Below are 24099 nucleotides of genomic sequence, written 5' to 3'. Positions count from 1 at the left end.
CAATTGATTGATCATATCCAGAGGTTAAGCCTTATACTTGTATATGTCATGCATGGTGATATTTAATTACATTTAAAAGAAAAATATTTCCATTCTTCCTAGTATAGCTTGCCTTATCCTCTAGGGTTCTTTGGTAAGGAATTACACATGAGATGAAATGATTAAAATAAATTGAGAGTTATGCCTTATATAGGGATTTTATAGTCAAAATAACCTTTAGACTAACTTAGATTTGGTGTATTTTTGCCCAGAGCAAAAAATGAATTGATTAAGACTACCAAATTATCCTCCCAAAATTTGGGGAAATATTGTTAGGACTTAGGGCAGAGGATATTCCTAGTCCTGATAGCTTTATCTTGAATTTCTAGGAATGCAAGATAATGAGGTTCTAACGCTAATGCCAACTTGATGGCTTGAACCATGATGTATAGATATACAAAATGTATTTTGGAATTTGTAATCAGGGTAAGATTAAGGATAAGTTAGGATAATAAAAGATAAAGGGCAAACCTAGGTTTAAGGGAACAAATAAGAGTGTGATGATGCAATAAAGTGGAATAAGACTCATAATATTCAATTAAATATTATTTAATTACAATAAAGGTCCTATAATGCATAGAAGAATGGGAATAACTAATCTGAGTGCTAGGGGAGAGTGAAATTGGACACACTAATAAAGGTGTACAATTTACGATGCTACAATACCAAAGCACTCTGAAAATGAGTATAATATTTATACCTTGATTCACACACTTGAACTCATATCTAGTCCTTATTGAATATACACCTACACAATATTTTCCATATTCACCAACCACCTCTCATTGAAAATAATCTAGATCAATAATATATATGCATTTCAAAATTAATTACATCTACATGTTTGCCAAGAGAATATATACAAAATCCACAAGATGAAAATGAGAATAAACATTAAATTGAATTTGTGATAGGTTTGTTCTAAAAATTGACATGTTACACCAAGAGTGGAGACACACTATGTGTTGCCAAACATGAACTCAATTGGTCCCAAAATAACTTCACATGGTTCCTCCAACTAACACATGTTATCCTTCTCAGATGCATCCATCAAGTACCTCAATATAATCAAACACCATCATAGTGTGCATTCTGCCACTCAAAAGTTTTTGTCACCTGAAGCTCAATCTCTAATACTCTGGAATATGGTACTCCATATGTAAATTCACTTTACTTCCAAACCACAAGCCATAACTCTCAACAATGATAGAATTTGAAGCAAAACACCATGATAGTGCAACTAGATGAACAAACTATTTTTGAGCAATAGACCTCAAAAACCTAGTGTAGACACTTTGGAGCCCCCATAAACATGCTAGACAATCAGTAAAAACTAATACCAGACCATTATGACAACATTAAGAGAGATATCAACATAAATCAAACTTTATGACATAAATGACAACATTGATCACACCTTTGACATCAATGACAATACAATATCCAACAACACCTTCAAAGCATGATGAGAAGGAATTCTGTGATGTAATCAAATACCGCTAACTACAGACCACATCAATATATCCTCTTAGGAGAGACAAAGCCATTATGCATTGTGGAAATGAAACTGGAGCCTAAACTAAAAGCCAAGATGCAAAGAAAATGTTTGATGCAATAAATATTGCTAACTAGAGACGATTTTAACATCACTTTGAGAGAAGTAAAGCCTATTATGCACCACACAAATAAAAGTGTGACCCACATTTAAAATTATGATGCAGAAGGTTATATCATGCAATGAAATGTCATTAGCTATCATAAGATGAAAAATAATTATAATTAGTTGGTGAGGTGCATACATAAGAATTAATGGGTGAATCATAAGCTTTCAATTCATCGACATTAAATGAGTTGGAAAGTATGATTGTACACTTAGGGACACCTGGTATGATATTGCTAGCTCGTAGTTCTAACAAAAAATAAAAACCACGATGTAAAAGAACCTCATGATGAAATAAGAAATTGGCACATGAAATGTTAGTGGGGCTATAAATACTTAAACATGAATTCAACCATATAACACAAGAAATAAAATGAGCACATGAGAAAACATACGTAAGTGAAAGCTAGGGGTTGATAATAATATGTCATTCAAGGAGATCATGTTGTAAAATTCAAAGAAATAAACGTAATAAAGTAGTGAACATTAGAATAGAAGAATACAATAGTGACATAAAGAGTCAAAACACAAAAGGACTTGGGTTTTAGTCATAAACAAATAAAGAAAACCCCTTTGAATTAGAATGACTAGAACCTTAAAATATTTCACTTAGAAATTATGGGAACACTCAACAGTACCAAAGCATTTTTTTTAGATGAGACAAACCAAAATTGATCTACTTATAGCTGCTAATTCAATTTATTCATAGAAAACAAAAAATAGGTCTAAAAATATCAAGGTGTTAGAGCTACAAGATTCTTTAGCTCAAGACAAGATTTTTGTAGCCTTTTAAATGAAAATATTAGCTGCAAGTTAAAATTTGTTTTCAGGTGTGAGGTGAGGATTGTTTCAACTAGTTTAAAGTATTTTAGGTGAGAGAACTATTTGAGTGAAAGATGCTTAGTGTATAGTTTATTGGCCAATCAAGTAAGAATAAAAGAAATATTGCATGATGATTTTAAGAGCATCCAATTTTAATTTGTTTTTTCATATTAAAATGGATATATAATTGATTTTTCCAATATCTAAATATATAAATTTGAATCACATTTTTTCATAATTCTTAATGTCATTCAATAGACAGAATATATTTATAGAGTTGAAATTTTTTAACACGATTTAAAAGTCAAGAATGTACTATTTTTTGGTATCAAATTCATATGGAAATTTTTTTTCCCACATTGGAAGAGATAAAGACAAAAATAAATAAATATCAATATAATTGAAATTTTATTAAGTACAACGTGAAAGTCAACTGAAATAAAATTAAAATAATAATAACAATTCATTTATGCACTACATGTTGACTTACAAGTGGCAATAGAAGATTCATTCAACAGCGACGCTGGTTTCTCTCAAAATATGTCCGATTACTTCTTCGCAGTGCATTCTTTTCCGTTTGTGTGCGTTTATCTCTCCAGTCAATTTCCCCCGTCAATGCCGCCATGAATCACGAGTTACTTCTTTGACACGACACTGCGCTTGTTTTGTTTGAAAAGTCTGTAAAGAAAAGAGCAATCAAAAGTGTTTCATTTTGACGAACGACTTATTTTGTTTGACAGTCTGTAAAGATCTAGCATTTGACGGTGCTTTGTATTTATTTTCGTTTTATCATGAAGTACCTCAATTGGATGTATTTTAGTAATAAGAACTGTTTGAATTCAATGTTTATCTCTCAATTTTATTTGATTTCGTCAAAAAAAGAAACTGTGTGGACATGACTTTGTCCAGACTGTATAAAAGCCCCCCATTGCAAACATTGGCTGTAACAATCTGAATAATTTGCTGGTTATTCTTTACAATCTGTACAGCCATGGGCAAGAATGGAGGTAAATTACTGGGCGCGGTCATATTACTAGGGTTGGTCACGTATGCCTGGGCGCAGACACCCTCTCCGGCTGGTGGAGGCAAAATCGTATCTAATCCTCTGGATATTATATTTTTTCAGGTATAGAGCAGGCAATTTTTATAAAACTAACTAAATTTAGGTTGAATAATATTTCTGAAATATGGGGTGAAATACAGGGGTTCGTTTGGCAATCATGGAAGAGCGATTCATGGTACAATGTGCTGAAAGAGGCTGCATTTGAGATCGCGGATGCCGGCATTACAGACGTCTGGTTCCCTCCGGCTTCTCAGTCCGCGGCCGACGGTCCACAAGGTATGCAAAAAACTGTTCTTTTAGGGTTCCGTTAAGTAGTTGTAATTCCAATGGTAGCAAAGGATTGCCGTAATGGGGGTCGTTAAACAGTCACCGGCGCTAGAGTTTGCAATTTTAATGGCGGCAGTCTCGTGAATTTAATTGTGTATAGGTTATTTGCCGGAGAAGCTTTATGATCTGGAATCCAATTACGGGACTTCGGAGCAACTGCGACAGGCGGTGCAGGCGTTCAAGCAGAATGGAGTGCGATGCGTGGCCGACATAGTCATAAATCATCGGATGGGCTCAAAGAAGGACGACAAAGGCTACCCTTGTATATTCGAGGGAGGAACGGATGATGAAAAGCTAGACTGGGGCGCTTGGGCCGTTCCCATGAACGACAAACCCTATTCGTGTGGCTCGGGCAAGGAGGAAAACCCTAAAGACGATTTCACGGGCGCCCCTGATATCGATCACACAAATTCGCGTGTGCAGAGCGAGTTGTCGGAATGGATGAAGTGGCTCATGTCCGACATTGGCTTCGACGGGTGGAGATTTGACTTTGCCCTAGGATACCCTGTGAGTTCTCTGGTTCAGTACGTGCAAAACACAGGCCCGGCTTTTTCTGTGGGAGAGGTGTGGGAAATAGGGAGTTTTGGAAATGGAGGGGAGCACCTGGAGGATGCTTCTCGGCAGAGACAGGCACTGGTCGATTGGGTTCACTCCGCCGGAGATCGCACTACTGTTTTTGATTTTACTACCAAAGGACTTTTGCAGTACGCTCTCAAGGAAAACGAGCTCTGGCGCTTACGGGATTCGAACGGCAAGCCCTCCGGTATGATCGGCCTCTTGCCTGAAAAGGCCGTCACTTTCATTGACAACCACGACACGGGCTCTTCTCAGCAGAATACGTGGCCCTTTCCTTATGATAAAATTACTCAAGGATACCTCTATATTCTCACTCACCCTGGGATACCCACCATTGTAATGCTTTTCAATCTCTTGTCTTGTTTGTTTGCTGTTATTATTAGATTGATTTGGGTTGTGATTTGGTTGTAATTCTGATGGGTGACTGTCCGCGTGCAGTTTTATGATCATTTCCAGGACAAGAATTTCAAAGAGAACATAAAGAAGTTTGTTGAAATACGAAAGAGAAACAAGATCAGGGCCAATAGCGCTTGCACCATCTTGACCGCCGAGAGCGACCTGTACATGGCCAACATTGAGGATAGGGTTATCATGAAGATTGGATCCAGACTTAATCTGGGACAGTTTCAGCCTTCAAATGATTTCCAGCTTAACACTTCTGGACAGGATTATGCTGTCTGGGAGAGGAAGACTTGAATTTAAAATATTAATAAGACTTTTTAATAATTTTGTGGGTTTTTGTTATTAAATGTTTTGATTATATTTTATAATTTGTCATCATTTAAAAAAAAATTGATGGTAGATCATAAAATATGATCCAACAAATTGATAAAAAAACTCTACAATATTATTATAAAAATATTTTTATTTACGTAAGTGGACTATGATAATATCAAGCCTCTTATTTCAATGATTTATAATCATGTGATTCTAATTATTAAATAAATATAAGAGGCAATTATAAGAATAAGACTCTGATTTTGAATCACATGTGATGGTGTTTTACACACTTTTTATTTTTTTTACATTTCAAGTTGTGTAATCTATCTATCTATATGTGAAATTGAATTATTCTACATATTTCTAAGATACAAGTTATATGATTTGATATTTTATTTATAATATAATAAAATAAAAATATTGCACCAATGTTTACCAACAAAGGCTAACACTTTAACACTAGTCACCTAATTGAAGTCATTGTCATTACAATCAGATATCTTAGATTATCCCTTGAAGTAAGTCATTATAATAGTGTCTTTCCGAGGAAGGATTTCCTCAAGATATATTTTATTCTCCTAAGCAATTACAAAAGGTCCAATGCGAGCATTGCCTTCTACCAAGACATAGCTAACCAACATAAGAACTCAATTATTAAACCAAATAAATGTTACATTTATAACAATGGTAAAAGTCTCTTGAATTTCAAGACAATAGTTAACAAATGTTAAATCATATTCAACAAAAATGGTGAATAACATCTAACAATTAATTTCAACCTTGTATATTGATGTAAAATGCATTTGTATTTATAATCACATGTATACTTAAGATATGCATATATGAAAAAGAGAATAAAAAATTCCCTACTTAAGGATTATTATTTGGTTTAAGAGCATAGTTAATTTATATGTTTATTCACTGAATGGGTTGCAAGTAATAATTAAACTAAGTACCTTCACAAGAATGATGGCATTGTAGATAATGAATGAAAAATTAGCAAGTTACATCTGATGGGGTCTTTATTTATTGGCAGGATTCATAATCAAGGGTCATGAATTTCAAATGAGTTTCTCAATCAATGCTTGTTGCTTACATCAAGAATTAGATTTTTATAAAGAAGTTCTATATTTTTACATGAAAATTTGTCTAAAATAATGTCACATAGGAAGAGCTTTAAGGCAACCATGTAGACTTAGCTATCTTCTTCTCTTTGTATACTAGCACTTGCTAAACAAGGATGACTTGTTATATGAAGATGCCTAGATAAGGGAGGTCAAATTGGAGGCCTTTCTCTTGCCTATATTTTTTATAGGTAATCTTTTTAAGTCTTTTCAATGATTTCTTTTGGTTCCTTACTACATTTAATGTTTTTATGAGCCTGTGTTTCCTTGAGGAATTCTATGAAATAGTTCATAGTTTTTATCGATGCTTCTACAATATATGTTTAGTAGCTCAAAATTTGTAAAAAAATATGTTTTGTTCAGCGCATAGAACTTGTAAAGGAGAATGTGGCAAGTTATCATGACCCGAATAGATTTTTTTTAAAATCACAATCAAGCCTACATGATATTAAGGCTTAAATTTTATCAATAGCCCATGCTTTTAGAATAAATGGAAATATGCAAGCAATTATTTAATTTTGCATACAAAAAATATCATCTAGAGAAGGCCAATTGTGGTTTTTGCTATATCCTTATTCACCTATATATGAGTAAATAATATTTCAAACCAATGGACTATTATCATATCAATTAATGATGTTAATATTGCAATATTTCAAAATGCATAAGTTTGTTATTTTTTTTAGTGATCATCGGTTCCTTCAAACAAGAAAGGAAGTTGCTTTGCCTTCAGCTTGGAACATCTCAAGGGTCCCTTAATGATAAGCTTCTTCATGAAATAACATAGAAATCATTTTTTTATGGCTCAACTGGAGAAAGAGGCTATGGACCTTCTTAAGAATTTTTCTTAGTTCTGTTGGTTTGTGCTTTTGGCTGTCCCTTTAGTGTCATTGTGTTGTCCTTTTGTTACTCTTGGTTCTCTTATTGGCTTTTTGTTTTTGCCAACTATTTTTGTTTGTTGTTATGTGCTTTCAAGCTGGACCTATCATGTTTTATCTCTTTTCTAATTTGATATAAAGGGTTTCAGGGCCCCTTCAAAACCTGTTTTCCACGTAATCAAAAACATAGAAATTAAATTTCATGCGATTTTAGTTGCTTGATATCACTCAATGATTATGCTTGAACACATGCTAATAGGTTGGCCCAAAAGAACTAGATCGTAGTCATTTTATGTCAAATAATACCTATGCATGGCTATAACAAGTGGAAGTTCTTATTATGTTATATGAGCTTTGTTCAAAACATATTAAATCATATCTTGTTGTTTTGGCAAGCCTTTGAAGAAAGACAATGTAATATAGGTAATTTGTTGATTCAATTTTAGGTGTGAGGAGAAAAACCAATTCATTATTGAAAAATAGGATAGAATAGAATTGTTACTCATTTAATATTCATTAAGTAATTGCATAGTTATCCTTTTTGATATCCTTCAATATTGGTTAGTTATTTATTTGATGTACATTAGCATTTTTACACCTTCTTGATGAGTAGTTGGATCTCTTTTACTGTGTATTAAAGTCATATGAAATATTAAGGTTATATTGGATAGATGTTTCAAGTGATATTTCAAATATTATTGTAGAAAAAATTTATTCCTACCTTTTATTTATATTGTAGTTGGTAATTAGATTATTATTTTGATCATTTACTCATTGAATTCTCCCACTCTAATGTCCCCTTCCTAATTTTCCCTAGAGTTTTCCCTAAAATTAAAATTGCAACAAATTAGGGTTACATCTTAATAGATAAATATCTCTTTAATAACACAATCCCTGGGATTTTTAATCCCGTAATAACATCATGAACAACATATGAACATATACGAAGGGCTTGGCGATAGTGATGAGAATGACAATGTGGATGGAGTGGGTGGGGGTTTTTCCTATCTAGAATGGGTTTGTCGTGCTGTGTTTGGTGCTTTCCCCTACGTTTTGGCATGTTCCTCAACTGGAAGTGGTAGTTTGTAGACTTGTTTTGGTAGCTACTGGGTGTTCAAGGGTTCTTTTGGAGCTTTTCTCAGGGAGGTTGATGTATTTCCCCCGCCCATCCACGCTATTGCTTTTGATGGTGGTGGTCTGGCCTTGGGGTTTTGATGTGATGTGTTGGTTGTTTTGTGCAGCCTCTACCCTCTCTTGTGTGCTTTGGGGGATCCCTTCTTCTCCTCTGGTTTCTCTATCTTCTGGAAGCAGAGCTCTGCTAGGTCACGAAAGTGTGTGGCTGTTCTGATGGATTTTTGGTGTTCTAGGGGTGAGAAGACCCTCTAGTATCTTCTTGCATTATTTTGGGTCAGGGTTTTTGCTTCTCCTTCCCCTCATTTTTCTTGTTCCCTCGTTGTTATGGTGTTCTCTATTGTGGCAAGGGAGATGATGTCCTTTTTTTTTTGGTGGAGCAAAGACTGTTTGGGCACTTTGTCTCCTCTCCTTCCTGGCCTATCGAGGTGGCCTTTTCTCTTATTGAGGTGGAGACCAAGTGTGAAGGAGTGTTCTGGCTTGTGTTTCTCATAGCCTCAAATGGTTTAACTTGTTTATTGGTATGTTTCCCTCTTTGTCTTATTGAAGTGAACCTATCTCTTATTGAGGTGGAGATTTGAGGTGAGGATGCATGTCAACTGCTTTTGCTTGTTGTGTTGGTTTTGTGGATTGAGGGAGCCTGTAAAAACCCTCTTGTCTTATTATGGGTTGAGGGAGACAATAAAAACCCTCTTGTTCTCTTTTATAGTTGGTTTTGGGATGGCAAGTTGGATGCTAGCAATTTTAAAGGGCCTAGACTGGCCAGTTTTGGTTTTTGGTTAAAGATTATTTGTGTTGTTAGCAAGATGAATATTTTGTTTCAGGTTGAGGGATTCTAGGAAAACCCTTGTTTGTTGGTTTTGGGAGCTAGTTTAAAACCCATTATGAAGGTTAGGGGAGCCTTTCAAAACCCCACTAGTCTAGATTGTGAGTATATGTTGATCTATTGTAATCTGGTATTGTTGAAGGTGATGGGTGCCTGGATACACCCATGGAAAAATCAATGGGTTAAGGGAGCCTTACAAAACCCTTATTTATGTCTTAGGGACATTTCTATGTCAAGTTTGTGAGTTGGCTACTAGTTTATTAATATTCTTTTCTTTCAGCAACGTTGTATTGTGGGTTCCAGATCCTAGTAAAATCTGAGGGTTTTGGGTCCTTTCAAAACCTATGGGGTTTTGAGTCCCTTCAAAACCTATTGTACGGGGTTTTGGGTCCCCTCAAAACCAGTTGTATGGGATTTTTGGTCCCCTCAAAACTTGTTTACCCTTAATCATAAACATATGCACACACACACACACACACACACACACACACACACACACACACACACACACACACACACACACACACACACACACACACACACACACACACACACACACACACACATGTATTTATGTATGTGTATGTAAAATGCATTTGTATTTATAAAATTTAAATTTAGATTCATTAAATCACACATATACTTAAGATATGCATATATGAAAAGGAGAATAACTCATTCCTTATTTAAGGACAATGTTAAAATCTCTCTCCCATATATATATATATATATACTCATCTTTAATGATTAAAATAGTTTCCTAATAAAGTTATAATATGTATATAACAAACATAATAGATTCTTTGGTTTAAGTTCATACTTAATTTATATGTTTATTTACCAACCAAGTGACAAGTAATAATTAGTCTAATTACCTTAATAAGGATGATGGAAATGTAGATAATGAGTGTAATATTAAAAAGTTACATCTTGTGGGGTATGTGTATGTGTATGTGTACATGTAGATAATCTCTTATTGTTTGATTATTTGTTTGCTAAATATGTTTTCTAATCTTCCTTGATTGTTTTCCCTTTATATTAGAAAAAAGTTGTAAATGTTGTATTGATATACTCATGTTACATTTCCATCCATAACCTAATAAATTTAGCCTGATAATATTAGATCAAGTTCTCTTATTCGATTGCTTTCTTAATTATTAGACGAATTTCTTATTTTCCCTTTTTATGTCTTCAATAAACAAATTATATTTCCTATTTATATCTTATGAGAAAAAGGGCCACAACCCTTCATCCAAACTATTTCCCTCTAATACGTTGAGGATGAAGAGTGGATCGTGTGCTAAGGTTTTAGGCAAAGAGGGTGTTGTAGGGGAAGAACAAGATGAAGATGGTGATAACGAGCACGATGAAGATGGTGGTGGATCTCTCTTATCTTGTGGCATGGCCAATGTGTAGGTCATTCTTTTTGTGTTGTGTCTAACCATTGGTCCTTTTATTTTTAATCCCTATTGGTGGGTTGTGGGTGTTTTCTTGTGGTTATTGGTTGTAGGCGCTTTGGTTTGTGGATATTTACATTTTTATTGGGCTTTTCTGGTATATTATTTCAGTGCCTACTTTCATATGGCTTCCTAATGATTGTGTACAATAGTTAAGGGTTTTAGACAATTTTTATTTTTCCCTGTGGTGGGTTTCGGGTATTCCTAGCCCCTCTTCTTGTTACTAACCTTTCTTCTCCTTAAGGTTTTGTCTGTAGTTAGGTTGGTGTTTGAGGGTTTTCCATGCTACTCAAATGCATTTGGGGCTTGCCTAATCATCTTGTAGACTGTAAGTCCTCTATTTTGGATGAGGGGTAGGGGATTCTCTATGCTTTGGTACCTTAGTGTCTGGGATGCTCTTGCTTCCTCCCATTGTGGTTTCCCACTTGGTTTTCTAGGTGGTGATGGGCCTTGGATTTTTCTCCCTTAGTGGGGTTGTGGCTTCCATTGTGTTATTTTTTGTAGTGGACCTTTAGATAACAACTCTTTTCTCGACATTGGTCCTTGTGAATCTTGCACTATTGGTCCTATTGGGGAGGATCATGCGGTGGGTCCTATTATGCTCCTCATTGTTATTGTTCCTATTATGGTGGATGCATTTGAGTTTATGGGTTTTGTGAATCTAGCACATGATCTAATTGAGGCAGTTTTTTAGGTTGATTATGATCATGTACATTGTAGGTCCTATGGAGGTGGATCATGTTGTTTCTGCTACCATTGGTAGTTGTTATTTTTTCATAGTTTTGGTTTAGCTAGTAATAATTATTGGTTATTTTTCCTTTGGTTTGTTTCAACTATTAATGTTAGCTGGTTATTTTCCTCACAACGCTTCTGGATGCTTACCAAAACTAGTTGGTTTTTGAGATCTTTGTGGTCTCCTTCCTTGTTTGAGAATGTCTCTATGCAAGGTGGTGCTTTAGGAAAAAGGTTTTGAGGTGCCTTTCAAAACCTGCTATTATTTTTATGTCTACTTGGTTGTTTTGTTTCCAGTGTAAGGATTTTTGTGTGGTTTATGGTGCGGGGTTCCTTCCATAACCCCTCTATTGTGATTATCTAAAGCTCTATTGGGTTGGGACCCTTGGTCCTATCGGCATGAGGTTCCAATATACAACATCTCTTTCAAAAAAGGGCCTTCTCTTCTTTGGTGTTCCATTTTGGTGCTCTAGTTAAAAGCCTCTCTTTTAGAAAAGGGGTCCCTCTTTTTTGGTATTGGTCTAGTCTCATTTCTTGCAAGTTCCCCCCTATTATAATAAGGGTTCATTCTCTCTCCCACTTTAATTAATCAGAACTATTCCCCATTAATAACTTATAGTTTATTTTAATATCCTTTTTTCCATTTCTAATTGCTAGTATGAAACTAGCATTAACTTTCCTTAATTTTTATTTCTATAGATTTATATGATACTATGCTACTTTACATGATTTCCTTATTTTTTAATTTTGGAGGATTATCATTTTCTAAAGTAGGGGGAATAATTTGTAACGTAGACAAACTTTATGACACTAGTAGTCTTTGTCTTATGAGAAGTGACATTCGTATCTCCACTTTCTTAACCATAAATCTACTACATTATATATCCTTCAACAGGAAATAAGGAATTATTTTTTAACCATGGTCACCATCTTTCTAAGTATTGTGTCTCTTCAAACTACCTAATGCCACTTAATTAGAAATTGGCACTCTTTTAAATTTTTGTTTTAAGCAACCCATTGACTAATCAACAAGTCAATATTAATAATTTTAACTGTACTAACTATAGTAACAATAAGATTGTCAAAAATGGAGAAGGTGAGTAGAGGAACTAGGGTTTTGGGAGGCGACATAGAGGAAGGGGAGGATGGGGATGATGATCACCCCCTTTTGGTTTGGCTCCTTCTCTCCTTCCTTGGCAGCTTTTGTGTTGTTTCTTGTGGGGGTTGCCAAAGAGGGCTTTTGATTGACAAAGGTGGGGGCACTAATGAAGACAATAGTATCGAAGATCCTAGTGATGCACCCCTATTTCTTTCTTTTCTGGGAAAATTATTTGGGGTTTCTCCTATCATGGGCTTCCCTCTTCTCCTAGTTCTATTGTTTTGGCTAGACCTTTTGTCGCTGCATCCATGCATGGTGTTCCTAGCCCTGTTTTGAGCTTATTGTTTCTTATTTCTATTGGAACATAGTTGTGGGTGTTATGTTTTTTGCCTCCTTTTGGGGTTTTCTTTGTTCTGCTCCTATGTTCTTCTTGTCTTTTCTTTCAATTAGATTTTTTGGTGCTAGGGATTTTGGTGGCTTTGTTCTTGTTAGTGGTCAAGCAGTTACTAGCAGTTTACAAGGGCTTGGGCTGGCCACATTCTATAAATCTAGTTTTGGTTTTGTTCTCTAGGGGTTGTGCTCATCCCCACTATTTCTTGATGCTTTATGTTATTTCTTTTCAAGTGAGATTTTTCTTTTTTGGGCTAGGTTCTTCTCTGTGAGGCTCCTATCAAGGTGGAACTTTCTCTTTTGGTCATGGTGAGGGTTTTTTCTCATTTTTCTCTCCTTTACCTCTTTCACATTTCTTATCGAGGTGATGGAAATGCGTATGGAGGTGGTGTTTTTCATGGTGGGAGAGGTTGGTTGTTTCTCTATGTGGTCTAGTTTTGTCTCTAGCTACTTGTTTCTGGGGTTGAATCAAGTTATGCTCTTCCAGCTATTGGTTTATTTGTATTTTTCTCCTATTAAAGTGGGTTCCTTCTGTATTGAGGTTGAGAAGAGTTTTGTTACAAGGGAGATGTCTTTTTGCTCGAAAGTCTTTCTTTGTTTCAACATGTTTTTGGGAGCCATGACAAAACCCAATCTAAAGGTTTTTAGAGCCTTTCAAAACCCCTTGATCCTTGCCTTGCATTTTTTGTCTGGGAGGATTAGTTATTTCTAGATTGTTCTTTAATTTTTTTTTTTATGATTCTTGTTATTCTGGTTTTGGGAGCCTTGCTAAAACCCAATGATGAAGGTAAAGATGTCTGGAAAAACCGTTGGATACTGATGCATGTTAAGGGTACCTTAGTTTACCCTTAAATCTTGGATCTTAAAAGGTTATGGGAGCCTTATCAAAACTCATGTTTCAGGTTATGGGAGCCTTGTCAAAACCCATGTTTCAAGTTATGGGAACCTTGCAAAACCTTATCTCTAGTGTTGTTGACTTATCAGGTCTAATGGCTTAGGTCTGGTCGGTGGATGTTCTTGTTCTTAGCTACCTACTAATGTTTAGTAGATGGTTGGCTATTGTTAGTCCAAATTTATATCCTTTTGCAACATTTTTTTAATGGATTCTAGATTCTCATTAATTTCAGAGGGTTTTAGGTCCCTTTCAAACCTATTGTATGGGGTTTGGGGTCCTCTCAAAACTTGTTTTATCCATAATAATTTTCTTTTTGATGCCTTAGTTCCCCTAGAAAATCACTAGACACGTGTCTCTTTTTTTAATTATCCATTTTTGTTGTACCCTTGCTTGGAGATGGTATGGGAATGTTCATAGGTGGAGTATGATAGTTTTCCCTTCCCAAGATATTTGTGATCAAGTAATAGTGGAATGACCATGGGGAAAGTAATCAAGATGACCCAAATAGAAAAAGGCTTGAATATAAAATTTCTAACCTTTCTAGAGGTCTAATTCATAATCCATCTTCCACTACACTACTATGATATCATCTCAAGTTGCAAATTTGATTTGGCTTATGTTTTTGCCCATAACTAACAACATAACTTAGATATTGGAGATTGGAAAAGTTTGTCTCTCATTGTTTTGATAGAAGAAATAATGATATCTTGAAATAGAATCACTCATATTTGTAAGAAATAATTTGGTTTGTGGACTATGTTTCCATAATGTCATGATTATCTCTTCGAAGTAAGGAAAACATTTTCCCATATTAGGACAAGGATTAATATCATGACACATGTTTATAACCTTAAATATAATGTTGTAAAATGAAATTATATTTTCTTTGGGTTACTTTCTTCTTTTCACATTATATAACTAATCCAATCAAGAAGCTTCCAAAATTCTTCTCATACAGTATTAGCCATTGGCTTTAATAATATAAGGAGATTAACTTTATCATGTTTGGCTAGACAATTTTGATCAAAATTTTCTTCCTTAATTCAATAACATATATCTCTGAGTTATGCCTGACAGTTGTTTTGCTAACACTTTTGTTTGATTTAATCACAATCTAATTCAAGGGTATTTGGTCATTCCCTAGGGTTTCTAACTTATGGATATGCTATACTAAAGCGTACATGACTCACTTCATAGGGTCTAATTTATCTTAGTAGTTAATATGCAATGTAGATTATGCTTGTTACAACTAGGCCTACACATTTAAATAATTGATTCAAATCACTATTTAGTTCCATCTTAGTTTTATTCTCATTAATAATAGTGCACCAAATATGTCAGTTTGCAACTTCAGTATAATGATTAATAGGTAATATGTTTCACATTTCTATGGTATCTGTAATTGGAAAACAACAAAGTCTCCCCACAAAAATGTGATTTGGGTTTGGTCCTAGGATTGTTGGATGGTCTTTGCACAAGTCAGATAGAATTGTGTTATATTGATGTCAAGATCTAGCCTAACTATGAATAGTTTTTTTCAATTAATAGTAAATGATTTTAATTAGTTTAGTGGGTTTTGCTAGAGTAATTTCTAACTATTTACTATGCTTCTTAGGTACCTATTGATGGAAAGTAGTGCATATGAAGTCAATTAATTTGGATTTATTACTTGTACACCCCTAGAGTTGGACCCTAGATATAGCAGTCACTACCAATGTTACTTAGGGGATTGCAGGACTCCTATTTGTAGAAAGAAGGGTCTTGACAAGGGTAAGTGTACCAAGATGGTGGGCAGAAAAGTGGCCACATGCAAAAAAAATGGATTTTTTCATAACCCGTGCATGTTATGGAGATTCAAAAATGTGCTAGGTTTGGTAACACCAAGCCTAGCCAAAAACAATTAAAAAAATAAAAAAGTTCTTCAAAACCAGTATGGGTTTTGAGGAACATTATATTTTATAATAAAAAATCAAAAGTTGGGTTTTGAGGAACATTATATGTTTTAGAAACCCGTGGGTTATGCATAACTAGAATTTTTGGCCTTAGTTATGCATAACCCATATGGGTTATGTAGAACTAGGAACCAAATATGGAGTAGGGAGAGAGAGAGAGAGAGAGAGAGAGAGAGAGAGAGAGAGAGAGAGAGAGAGAGAGAGAGAGAGAGAGAGAGAGAGAGAGAGAGAGAGAATAGGATTAAGAGAGGGACAGGAAGAGAGAGAGAGTAAGGGGTAGGATAGAGAGAGAATGGGATAGGAAGAGAAAGAGAGAGAGAGAGAGAGAGAGAGAGAGAGAGAGAGAGAGAGAGAGAGAGAATAGGAGATAGGAAGAGGGATAGAACAAGATAAGGAGAGGGAGAGGGAGAGAGGAGAGAGAGAGGGAAAGGAGATTGGGAGAGAGGGAGAGGGGAGGGCGGAGATGGGGAGAATAGGATAGAGAGAGAGAGAGAGAGAACAAGATAAGGAGGGGAAGGGAGAGAGGAGAGAGAGAGGAGAGAGAGAGGGAGAGGGAGGGTGGAGACAGGGAGAATAGTATATATATAAAGAGAGAGAGAGAGAGAGAGTAGGGTTAAGAGAGAGGGAGGGGGAGAGAGAATAAGATAAGATAATGAGATGGGGAGGGAGAGGGGGGAGAGGGAGAGGGAGAGAGAGTTAGAGATAGAGAGAGAAGGGGATAGAAAGAGAGGGAGAGAGATAGGGAAAGAAAGAGAAGAGAGAGAGGGAGGAGAGAGAGAGAGAGAGAGTGAGAGTGAGAGAGAGAATAGAATAAGGAGAGGGGGATGGAGGGAGAGGGAGAGAGGTGGATTTGAAAAAGGAGAGGGGAAAGGGAGAGAGAGGGAGATTGGGAAAAGGAGAAGGGGAGAAGGAGATTGGCAAAAGGAGAGAGATAAATAGAGAGAGAGAGAGAGAGAGAGAGAGAGAGAGAGAGAGAGAGAGATTGGGAAAAGGAGAGGGGGAGAGGGAGAGAGAGGGGGATCGGGAAAAGGAGAGAGAGAGAGAGAGAGAGAGAGAGAGAGAGAGAGAGAGAGAGAGAGAGAGAGAGAGAGAGAGAGAGAGAGAGAGAGAGAGAGAGAGAGTAGGGGGAGAGGAGGTAAGAGAGATAATAGGGGATAGGAAGAGAGGGACAGAATATGATAAGGAGAGAGAGGTGTAGAGAGAGAGAAAGTAGGATAAGGAGATGGGGAGGGAGATTGGGAAAAGGAGAGAGGGAGAGGGAGAGAGAGATTGGAGAGAGAGAGAGGGGGTAAGAGATAAAATAAGAGATAGAAAGAGAGGGAGAATAGGATAAGGAGAGGGGGAGGGAGACAAAGGGAGAGAGAGAGAGGAGATTGGGAGAGGGAGGGTAGAGATGGGGAGAATAGGATAAAGAGAGGGAGAGGGAGAGAGAGACGGTTCGATAATACTAAAGATTCATTATTAGGTATCAGGCAACCTAACGACAATAAAAACAATTTGACAATCTAATCATGCGACAGTTCGGGCGTCAAATGCTTGGTGAATGGAAAGATTTGAACTGATTGACCAATACGATAATACTAAAGATTCATTATTTTATATCAACCAACCAAATGACAATAAAAACAATTTGACAATCTAATCTTTCCGCTCGAAGATCAACCTCAAAAAACCATGTATGATGAAGAATTGTGTCCCACGTTAAGTTATTCAATCCCATCAATAGCCACCCATAGGTGGCATACCATAAGCTGGCATGGGAGGCATTCCCATTCCACTCATACCTAGATAAAAGCAACCTCCCATGCCCACTCCCATGCTAGGCATTGGAGGTGCTGGCAAAGCAAAGGGGAAGAAGCCAAGCATACATATTCTGTAGACAAAATAGGCACAAACTTAAAATATTCAAAGAATCATCAAAGTATATCAAGAACCTAAAGTAGGTATGGAAACACAAATTCAATCATATTATTCATCCAGGCAAGTTCCAAAGCCACATCTAGTCCGATCAAGTCATAGCATATGAACAAGCATGAAGCAAAACATTATTTCTTGCCCTACAGTTCCAAATGCAAAAGTAAGCCCCATTTCAATGCCCCAATCCAAAATGAAAATTCAAAATATACTTTAGCCTATGAGAGAGAACAACCAACTATATGTTTTACCAATTGTATACCTGTTCCACAAAATACACCAGCAATTCCTCTGCAAGTTCACGATCACCCAATTGAGAACTAGTTTCCATTGCATCCTTGTAAAGATTATCCTTTTTAGACAATGCAATATGTTAGCACATAATTTTTCTATAATTTCTTGAAAAATGCTATTTTTCTATAATTTACTTCATTATGCTTTTAAAAATGCGCATTCTATTTTCTATAATTTTCTTAATTATGCTCTTAAAATGCTATATTATGTAAACAAAATAGGCACATATTTATTTGAATTTTTAAAAACAGTCAGTAGAGTAGAACAAGTGCTCCTTGAGGCTCAATTAAGAAAAATGCATACCTGTTGAACAACAAGATATTTCTCTTCTTTCTCCTTCGATTTCTCTTCTTGAACAACCTCTAACTCGTTCCAAAAAATACCTATTCCACAAAATACACCAACAATTCCTCTATAAGTTCACGATCACCCGATTGAGAGCTAGTTTCCATTGCATCCTTGTAAAGATTATCCTTTTTAGACAGTGCAATATGTCAGCACATAATTTCCTTAAAAATGCTATTTTTCTATAATTTCCTTAATTATGCTCTTAAAATGCTATATTTTGTAAACCAAATAGGCACATATATATTTGAATTTTTAAAAACCACCAATAGAGTAGAACAAGTGTTCCTTAAGGCTCAATTAGTAAAAATGCATCCCTATTGAGCAACAAGATCTTTCTCCTTGGATTTCTCTTCTTGGACAACCTCTAACTCATTCCATAAAATATCTATTCCATAAAATACACCAGCAATTCCTTTGCAAGTTCACAATCACCTGATTGAGAACTAGTTTCCATTGTATCCTTGTAAAGATTATCCTTTTTAGACAATGCAATATGTCAGCACATAATTTTTCTATAATTTCCTGAAAAATGCTATTTTTCTATAACTTCCTTAATTATTCTCTTAAAAATGTGCATGCTATTTTCTATAATTCCCTGAATTATGTTCTTAAAATGCTATATTCTGTAAACAAAATAGGCACATATTTATTTGAATTTTTAAAAACCATCAGTAGAGTAGAACAAGTGCTCCTTGAGGCTCAATTAAGAAAAATGCATACCTATTGAGCAACAAGATCTTTCTCTTCTTTCTCCTTGGATTTCTCTTCTTGGACAACCTCTAACTTGTTCCACAAAATACACCAGCAATTCCTCTGCATGTTCACGATCACTTGATTGAGAACTAATTTCCATTGCATCCTTATAAAGATTATCCTTTCTAGATAGTGCAATATGTTAGCACATAATTTTTCTATAATTTCCTTAAAAATGCTATTTTTCTATAATTTCCTTAATTATGCTCTTAAAAATGTGCATGCTATTTTCTATAATTTCGTTAATTATTCTCTTAAAATGCTATATTTTGTAAACAAAATAGGTTCATATTTATTTGAATTTTTAAAAACCGTCAATAGAGTAGAACAAGTGCTCCTTGATGCTCAATTAAGCAAAATGCATACATGTTGAGCAAAAATATCTTTCTCTTCTTTCTCATTGGATTTCTCTTCTTGGACAACCTCTAACTTGTTGTTAACAAGCTCATCAACTTTTGTCGTGTATTCTTGAATGAACTTTGAAAAAGAAATTTTTTGAATATTAGCTATTTAATTGTGCAGAAGATTTAAAATGTTTATTAAAGAGAAACTTAAAATATTCACAAAATCACAGAGTATATCAAGAACCTGTAGTAGGTATGGAAATACAAAGTCAATCATATTATTCATCCAGGCAAGTTCCAAAGCCACATTTGGTCTGATCAAGTCATAGAATATGAACAAGAATGAAGCAAAGCATTCTTTCTTTCCTTGTAGTTCCAAATTGCATAAGTAAGCCCCATTTCAATGACCCAATCCAAAATGAAAATTCAAAATATACTTTACCCTGTGAGAGAGAACAACCAACTCTATGTTTTACCAATTGTATACCTATTTCACAAAATACACCACCAATTCCTCTGCAAGTTTAGGATCACCCAATTGAGGTGAGGAGGCATCAAGATAGCATATATTGATGAGAGAGTGTAGCAAGATGGAGTTGTACTCGTTGACAAAAGTTATGCCGATCAAGGAGAAAAGTTGAGGATAATTGATGCATTGAAAAAAACTATATCGATATGACCCATCGACATAGTAAACACTAGCAGCAGCAGTGGAGAATTATCTTTCTGATAGTTGGTGAGGGTATCGGTAAGACTTATACCGATAAGAGTGGTGAAAAGAAGAGTCCATCAGTATAGCCAAAGCGATCGGTATGTGTTACTTTGAGCCACCCCGACGCCCAAAGAAATCATCGATGAAACACATACCGATTTAACATACTCTATCAGGAAGACTTTGCTTATCTGTATGTTTCATTTTGGATTACACTGATACCCGATAAAGGAGCAGACTGATTGAGCGAAGCGAAGACACTATCAGAAAGACTCATGGCGATGAAGTCGGTTGCATCAGTATAACCAAAGCGATTGGTATGTGTTACTTTGAGTCACCCCGATGCCCGAAGAAATCATTAGTGAAACATATACCAATGGAAGATACTCTATTGGGAAGACTTTTCTTATTGGTATGTTTCATTTCGGATTACCCTGATACCCGATGAAGGAGCAGACTAATTGAGTGGAGCGAAGACACTATCGGGAAGACTCATGGCGATGAAGTCAGTTGCATTGGTATGTGTTACTTTGAGCCACCCCGATGCCTGAAGAAATCATCAGTGAAACATATACTGTGGAACATACTCTATTGGGAAGACTTTGCTTATCGCTATGTTTCATTTCGGATTACCCTGATACCCGATGAAGGAGCAGACTGATTGAGTGGAGCGAAGACACTATTGGGAAGACTCATGGCGTTGAATCTGGTTGCATTAGTATAGAAAATGTGATCCGTATGTGTTACTTTGAGCCACCCCGATGCCCGAAGAAATCATCAGTGACACATATACCAATGGAACATACTCTATTGGGAAGACTTTGCTTATTAGTATGTTTCATTTTGGATTACCCCGATACCAAATGAAGGAGTAGACTGATTGAGCAAAGCGAAGACACTATCAGGAAGACTCATGGCGATGAAGCTGGTTGTATCAGGAAGATCTATACCAATGGTGAAGCCCATCAGGTAAACAATGCCTATCGCGATAATGCTAAATGAGCTCACCCGACGCCTGATGAGAATATCGGTTTGAGATATACCGATGAAAAGGAAAAGGAGTCATTGGCTTAGGGTATACTGATAAGAGAAAGTAAGATGTAAAAGTAGATAAAGGGTTGTCTAGAGAGAACCGAAAGGAAAATATTCATTGGGAGACATACACTAATGAGCCGTTGTCATATTAGAATTTAAAACCAAAATTTTTAAAAGTCTTCTATTTAATACTTGCATTAGATATGCATCTATGGTTTACATGAGGCAAATTTTATGAGAAGTTCATTATTGCAAAATAATATGGTGGAACTATAAATTTCCTTGTCTAAATATTGCGTTGGTGAAAGAAGAATACACAGATAGAACACATTGCGCCTTTGAAAAATAGAGTAGAGGATTGTAATTGCAGAAATGGAAACTTCGAGTTGAATAGGAAAGAAGAGGACGGACAAGAGCCCTGACTCTAAGGAAAAGAAAGGAAAAACTGAAGAGGTGCCTCCAGTCAGGAAGTTAAACCAAGACATGATAGACCAAATGCAAGCACCCGACCCAAAATCCAGAAGGTCAAAGCGGCACCCGTCAGGGAGAGACCAATTAGAAGACAAGTACAGAGAGGTCAGAGATGTCTGGACCAAGGTAAGGGGATATGAACTATTTATGTTCCACTGTTGGAGAAGAAGCAAGGAGATGTCGCTCTGCAATTTTTTGATGACAAATTTGTGTAAGTTAACAGTCCCCAATGTTTTTGTAAACATAAGATTACTAGAGGTTTTGGTGAGGAATTATAATTCAGTGAAGAGGTTTATTCAGGTCCTAAATGGGGAAGCATTTATTAGATTATTTGTGGGTACCATAAATGAGGTATTCAATTTAGACCCTAGTCCTGATAAGCCCTTGTCCTTTGGGGAGTTGGGGGAAGAATACCTCATAACGGACACTACATATATCGGCTGAAAATTTGCCATTCACAAGAGGCAGGCAGGAAAATTAATAGAGGAAGATGGGCCACCATTCAGCATTGATTTGTTCAGACACTACTTGTAGTACACATATATGTAGTGTGTTCAAGTAGGAGGGGTGGAGGTGCCTGATCTGGAAAGCACTGGGCCACTGGTGTTAGCCTTTGATATACAAATGTATGAACCTAGGCCTTTTGACTATGCAATATATCTGGTGGAGAGGTTGTGCAATGGTTTTTTAAACCTTAGGGATGATACTCATCCCAATTTCAAATTTTATTAACTATTGATGCATCTAGTGTTATTTTATGGATATGTAAAGGGTTTTTGGCTTGAGGGCCTAAAATCAAATACCAAGAACAGGGAAGGTGAGGACTAGCCCATCCAATTGTGATCATCTTTTTGGGATTCTCAATATATAAGGTCTAACTATATTAAGTTTGAATAACTTATCGTGATGCCATTGTATGAAATGTATGGGATTTCATGTGAAGGGTCTATCTCTTACGAGATCAAGAGGCTCCTAAGTCCCAAGGATTAGATGAAAGACACATTGTTGATCATAACTGGGGGGACTTGTTTGTGAATAAGGATTTTACATGTTTTAGAGTATATAGATTTGAGGGGAGACCCTACATGCTGTCAAAACTAGTACCAGACAGAATAGCTTATCTAGAGATTTTGAGGCAATTGAGTGTGTCCAATGCTAAACATTTTGCAGATATGCATAAGGAATCCTTCCTACCTGGGACACTGATTTTTGATGATTTCACCATAGTGTCAACCAAAGCTTATGAAATAATTGATAAGAATTTGATAGAAGAATATAATTTGTATGAGCATTATGCCAGGAAAAACTATGATCCTGAAGGATACATTTAGTCTTGCAAGAAGAGGCGGAACTTGGGAGGTTATATGCATGTTAGTATTGAGGCTGGAGATATCTTCAGGAACATGGAGGATGCAGAGGCCAAAGAGGTAATTGATCAACTGAATAATGAACTGGCAGAAAAGAGATGGAGACTCAAGGAAATTGAAACCAAGGAGGAGGAGGCAGAAAGTGAATTTGATGAGAATGTAGTTGTCTCTAGATGGAAAGTGCTAGAGAAGGAAGAAGACCTAGACATGCATGGCCAAATAGAGACAACATTAGAAGTTCATGCTGACTCTCGGTTAGAGGAGTTTTCTACTTTTGTGTTGATGATGTTTTTATTCATTCCAGAGAATTTACAATATTCTTGTATAATTTTAAAGGGAAGAAATTGAGGGACTCTATTCCCAACATAACTCCTGATAATGAGGCTGAGTTGTTAAAGAAAGTAAAAGAGGATATTGATGCAGAGATAACCACAATGACCCCTCAAAAGGGGAAGCAACTGCTTACAGAGGCTGGGGTGATTTTGTTTCCCGAATGGGACCTCAGTGCTTCTTTTATCTTTGACAGCTTATTGCATTCACAAAACAAGGAATTCAAATTGGATATACAAGGTGTAAATGATGTATTTATTGGTTCAAAATTTGATCAGGATAAGGAATATTTGAGGTTATGGGATTTGTACCCTCCCCATCAGAGACTAAGGATCATTGATGTTAACAAGGCCTTTGGCCATATGATGAAACTAAAAGTTGGTGAATGGTGCAGGAGCACCTAGGCACAAGAGCACTACCATGAGGTACATTTGCAATAAAGGAAGATTGGAAGACAATCAAGTCATTTTCAATATTCTTATAATTTTACTAAGGTCATTGAACAAACATATGTAAGGCTATAAAGCCAATTTGCAAAAGTTGTCCACTAGAGGCCTAGATTGGTCAAAAGGTCATAATCATATAAAAAGCCATGAGAAGGCTAGCAAGTACGTAAAACGTATTAAATAGGTCATTTGGACATGTATTGAATTTTTTTATAAAGCCACGAAGTCATTTGTGCAAAAGTGTAAAAGTTGTCAACTTGACAACAAAATGTTGTCAAACAAAGTTGCAAAAATGCAACAAAAGTTGAAAAAGGGGTTAAAAGCTGGTTATGAGAGGTGGTTGTAAGGTCAAAACTAACCAAGAGTATATAAAAAGATATTGAATGGTCATTAC

At 36.0% G+C, this 24099-nt stretch overlaps 1 protein-coding gene across 1 annotated transcript; it reads left to right on the top strand.

The window, feature by feature from the left end:
• The first annotated feature begins 3335 nt into the window (after positions 1-3335).
• Positions 3336-5213, top strand: LOC131028030 (alpha-amylase). The gene is made up of 4 exons (XM_057958151.2): positions 3336-3647; positions 3725-3860; positions 4012-4823; positions 4926-5213. Exons 1-4 carry the CDS (start codon positions 3513-3515, stop codon positions 5181-5183), a joined length of 1341 nt encoding a protein of 446 aa, XP_057814134.2. The 5' UTR covers positions 3336-3512; the 3' UTR covers positions 5184-5213.
• Positions 5214-24099: the final 18886 nt, after the last annotated feature.

This window comes from Cryptomeria japonica, chromosome 1, assembly GCF_030272615.1.
Source record: "Cryptomeria japonica chromosome 1, Sugi_1.0, whole genome shotgun sequence".
NCBI lineage: Eukaryota > Viridiplantae > Streptophyta > Pinopsida > Cupressales > Cupressaceae > Cryptomeria > Cryptomeria japonica.
Note: the sequence above shows the minus strand (reverse complement) of the source record. Positions and strands in the feature narration are given on the sequence as shown.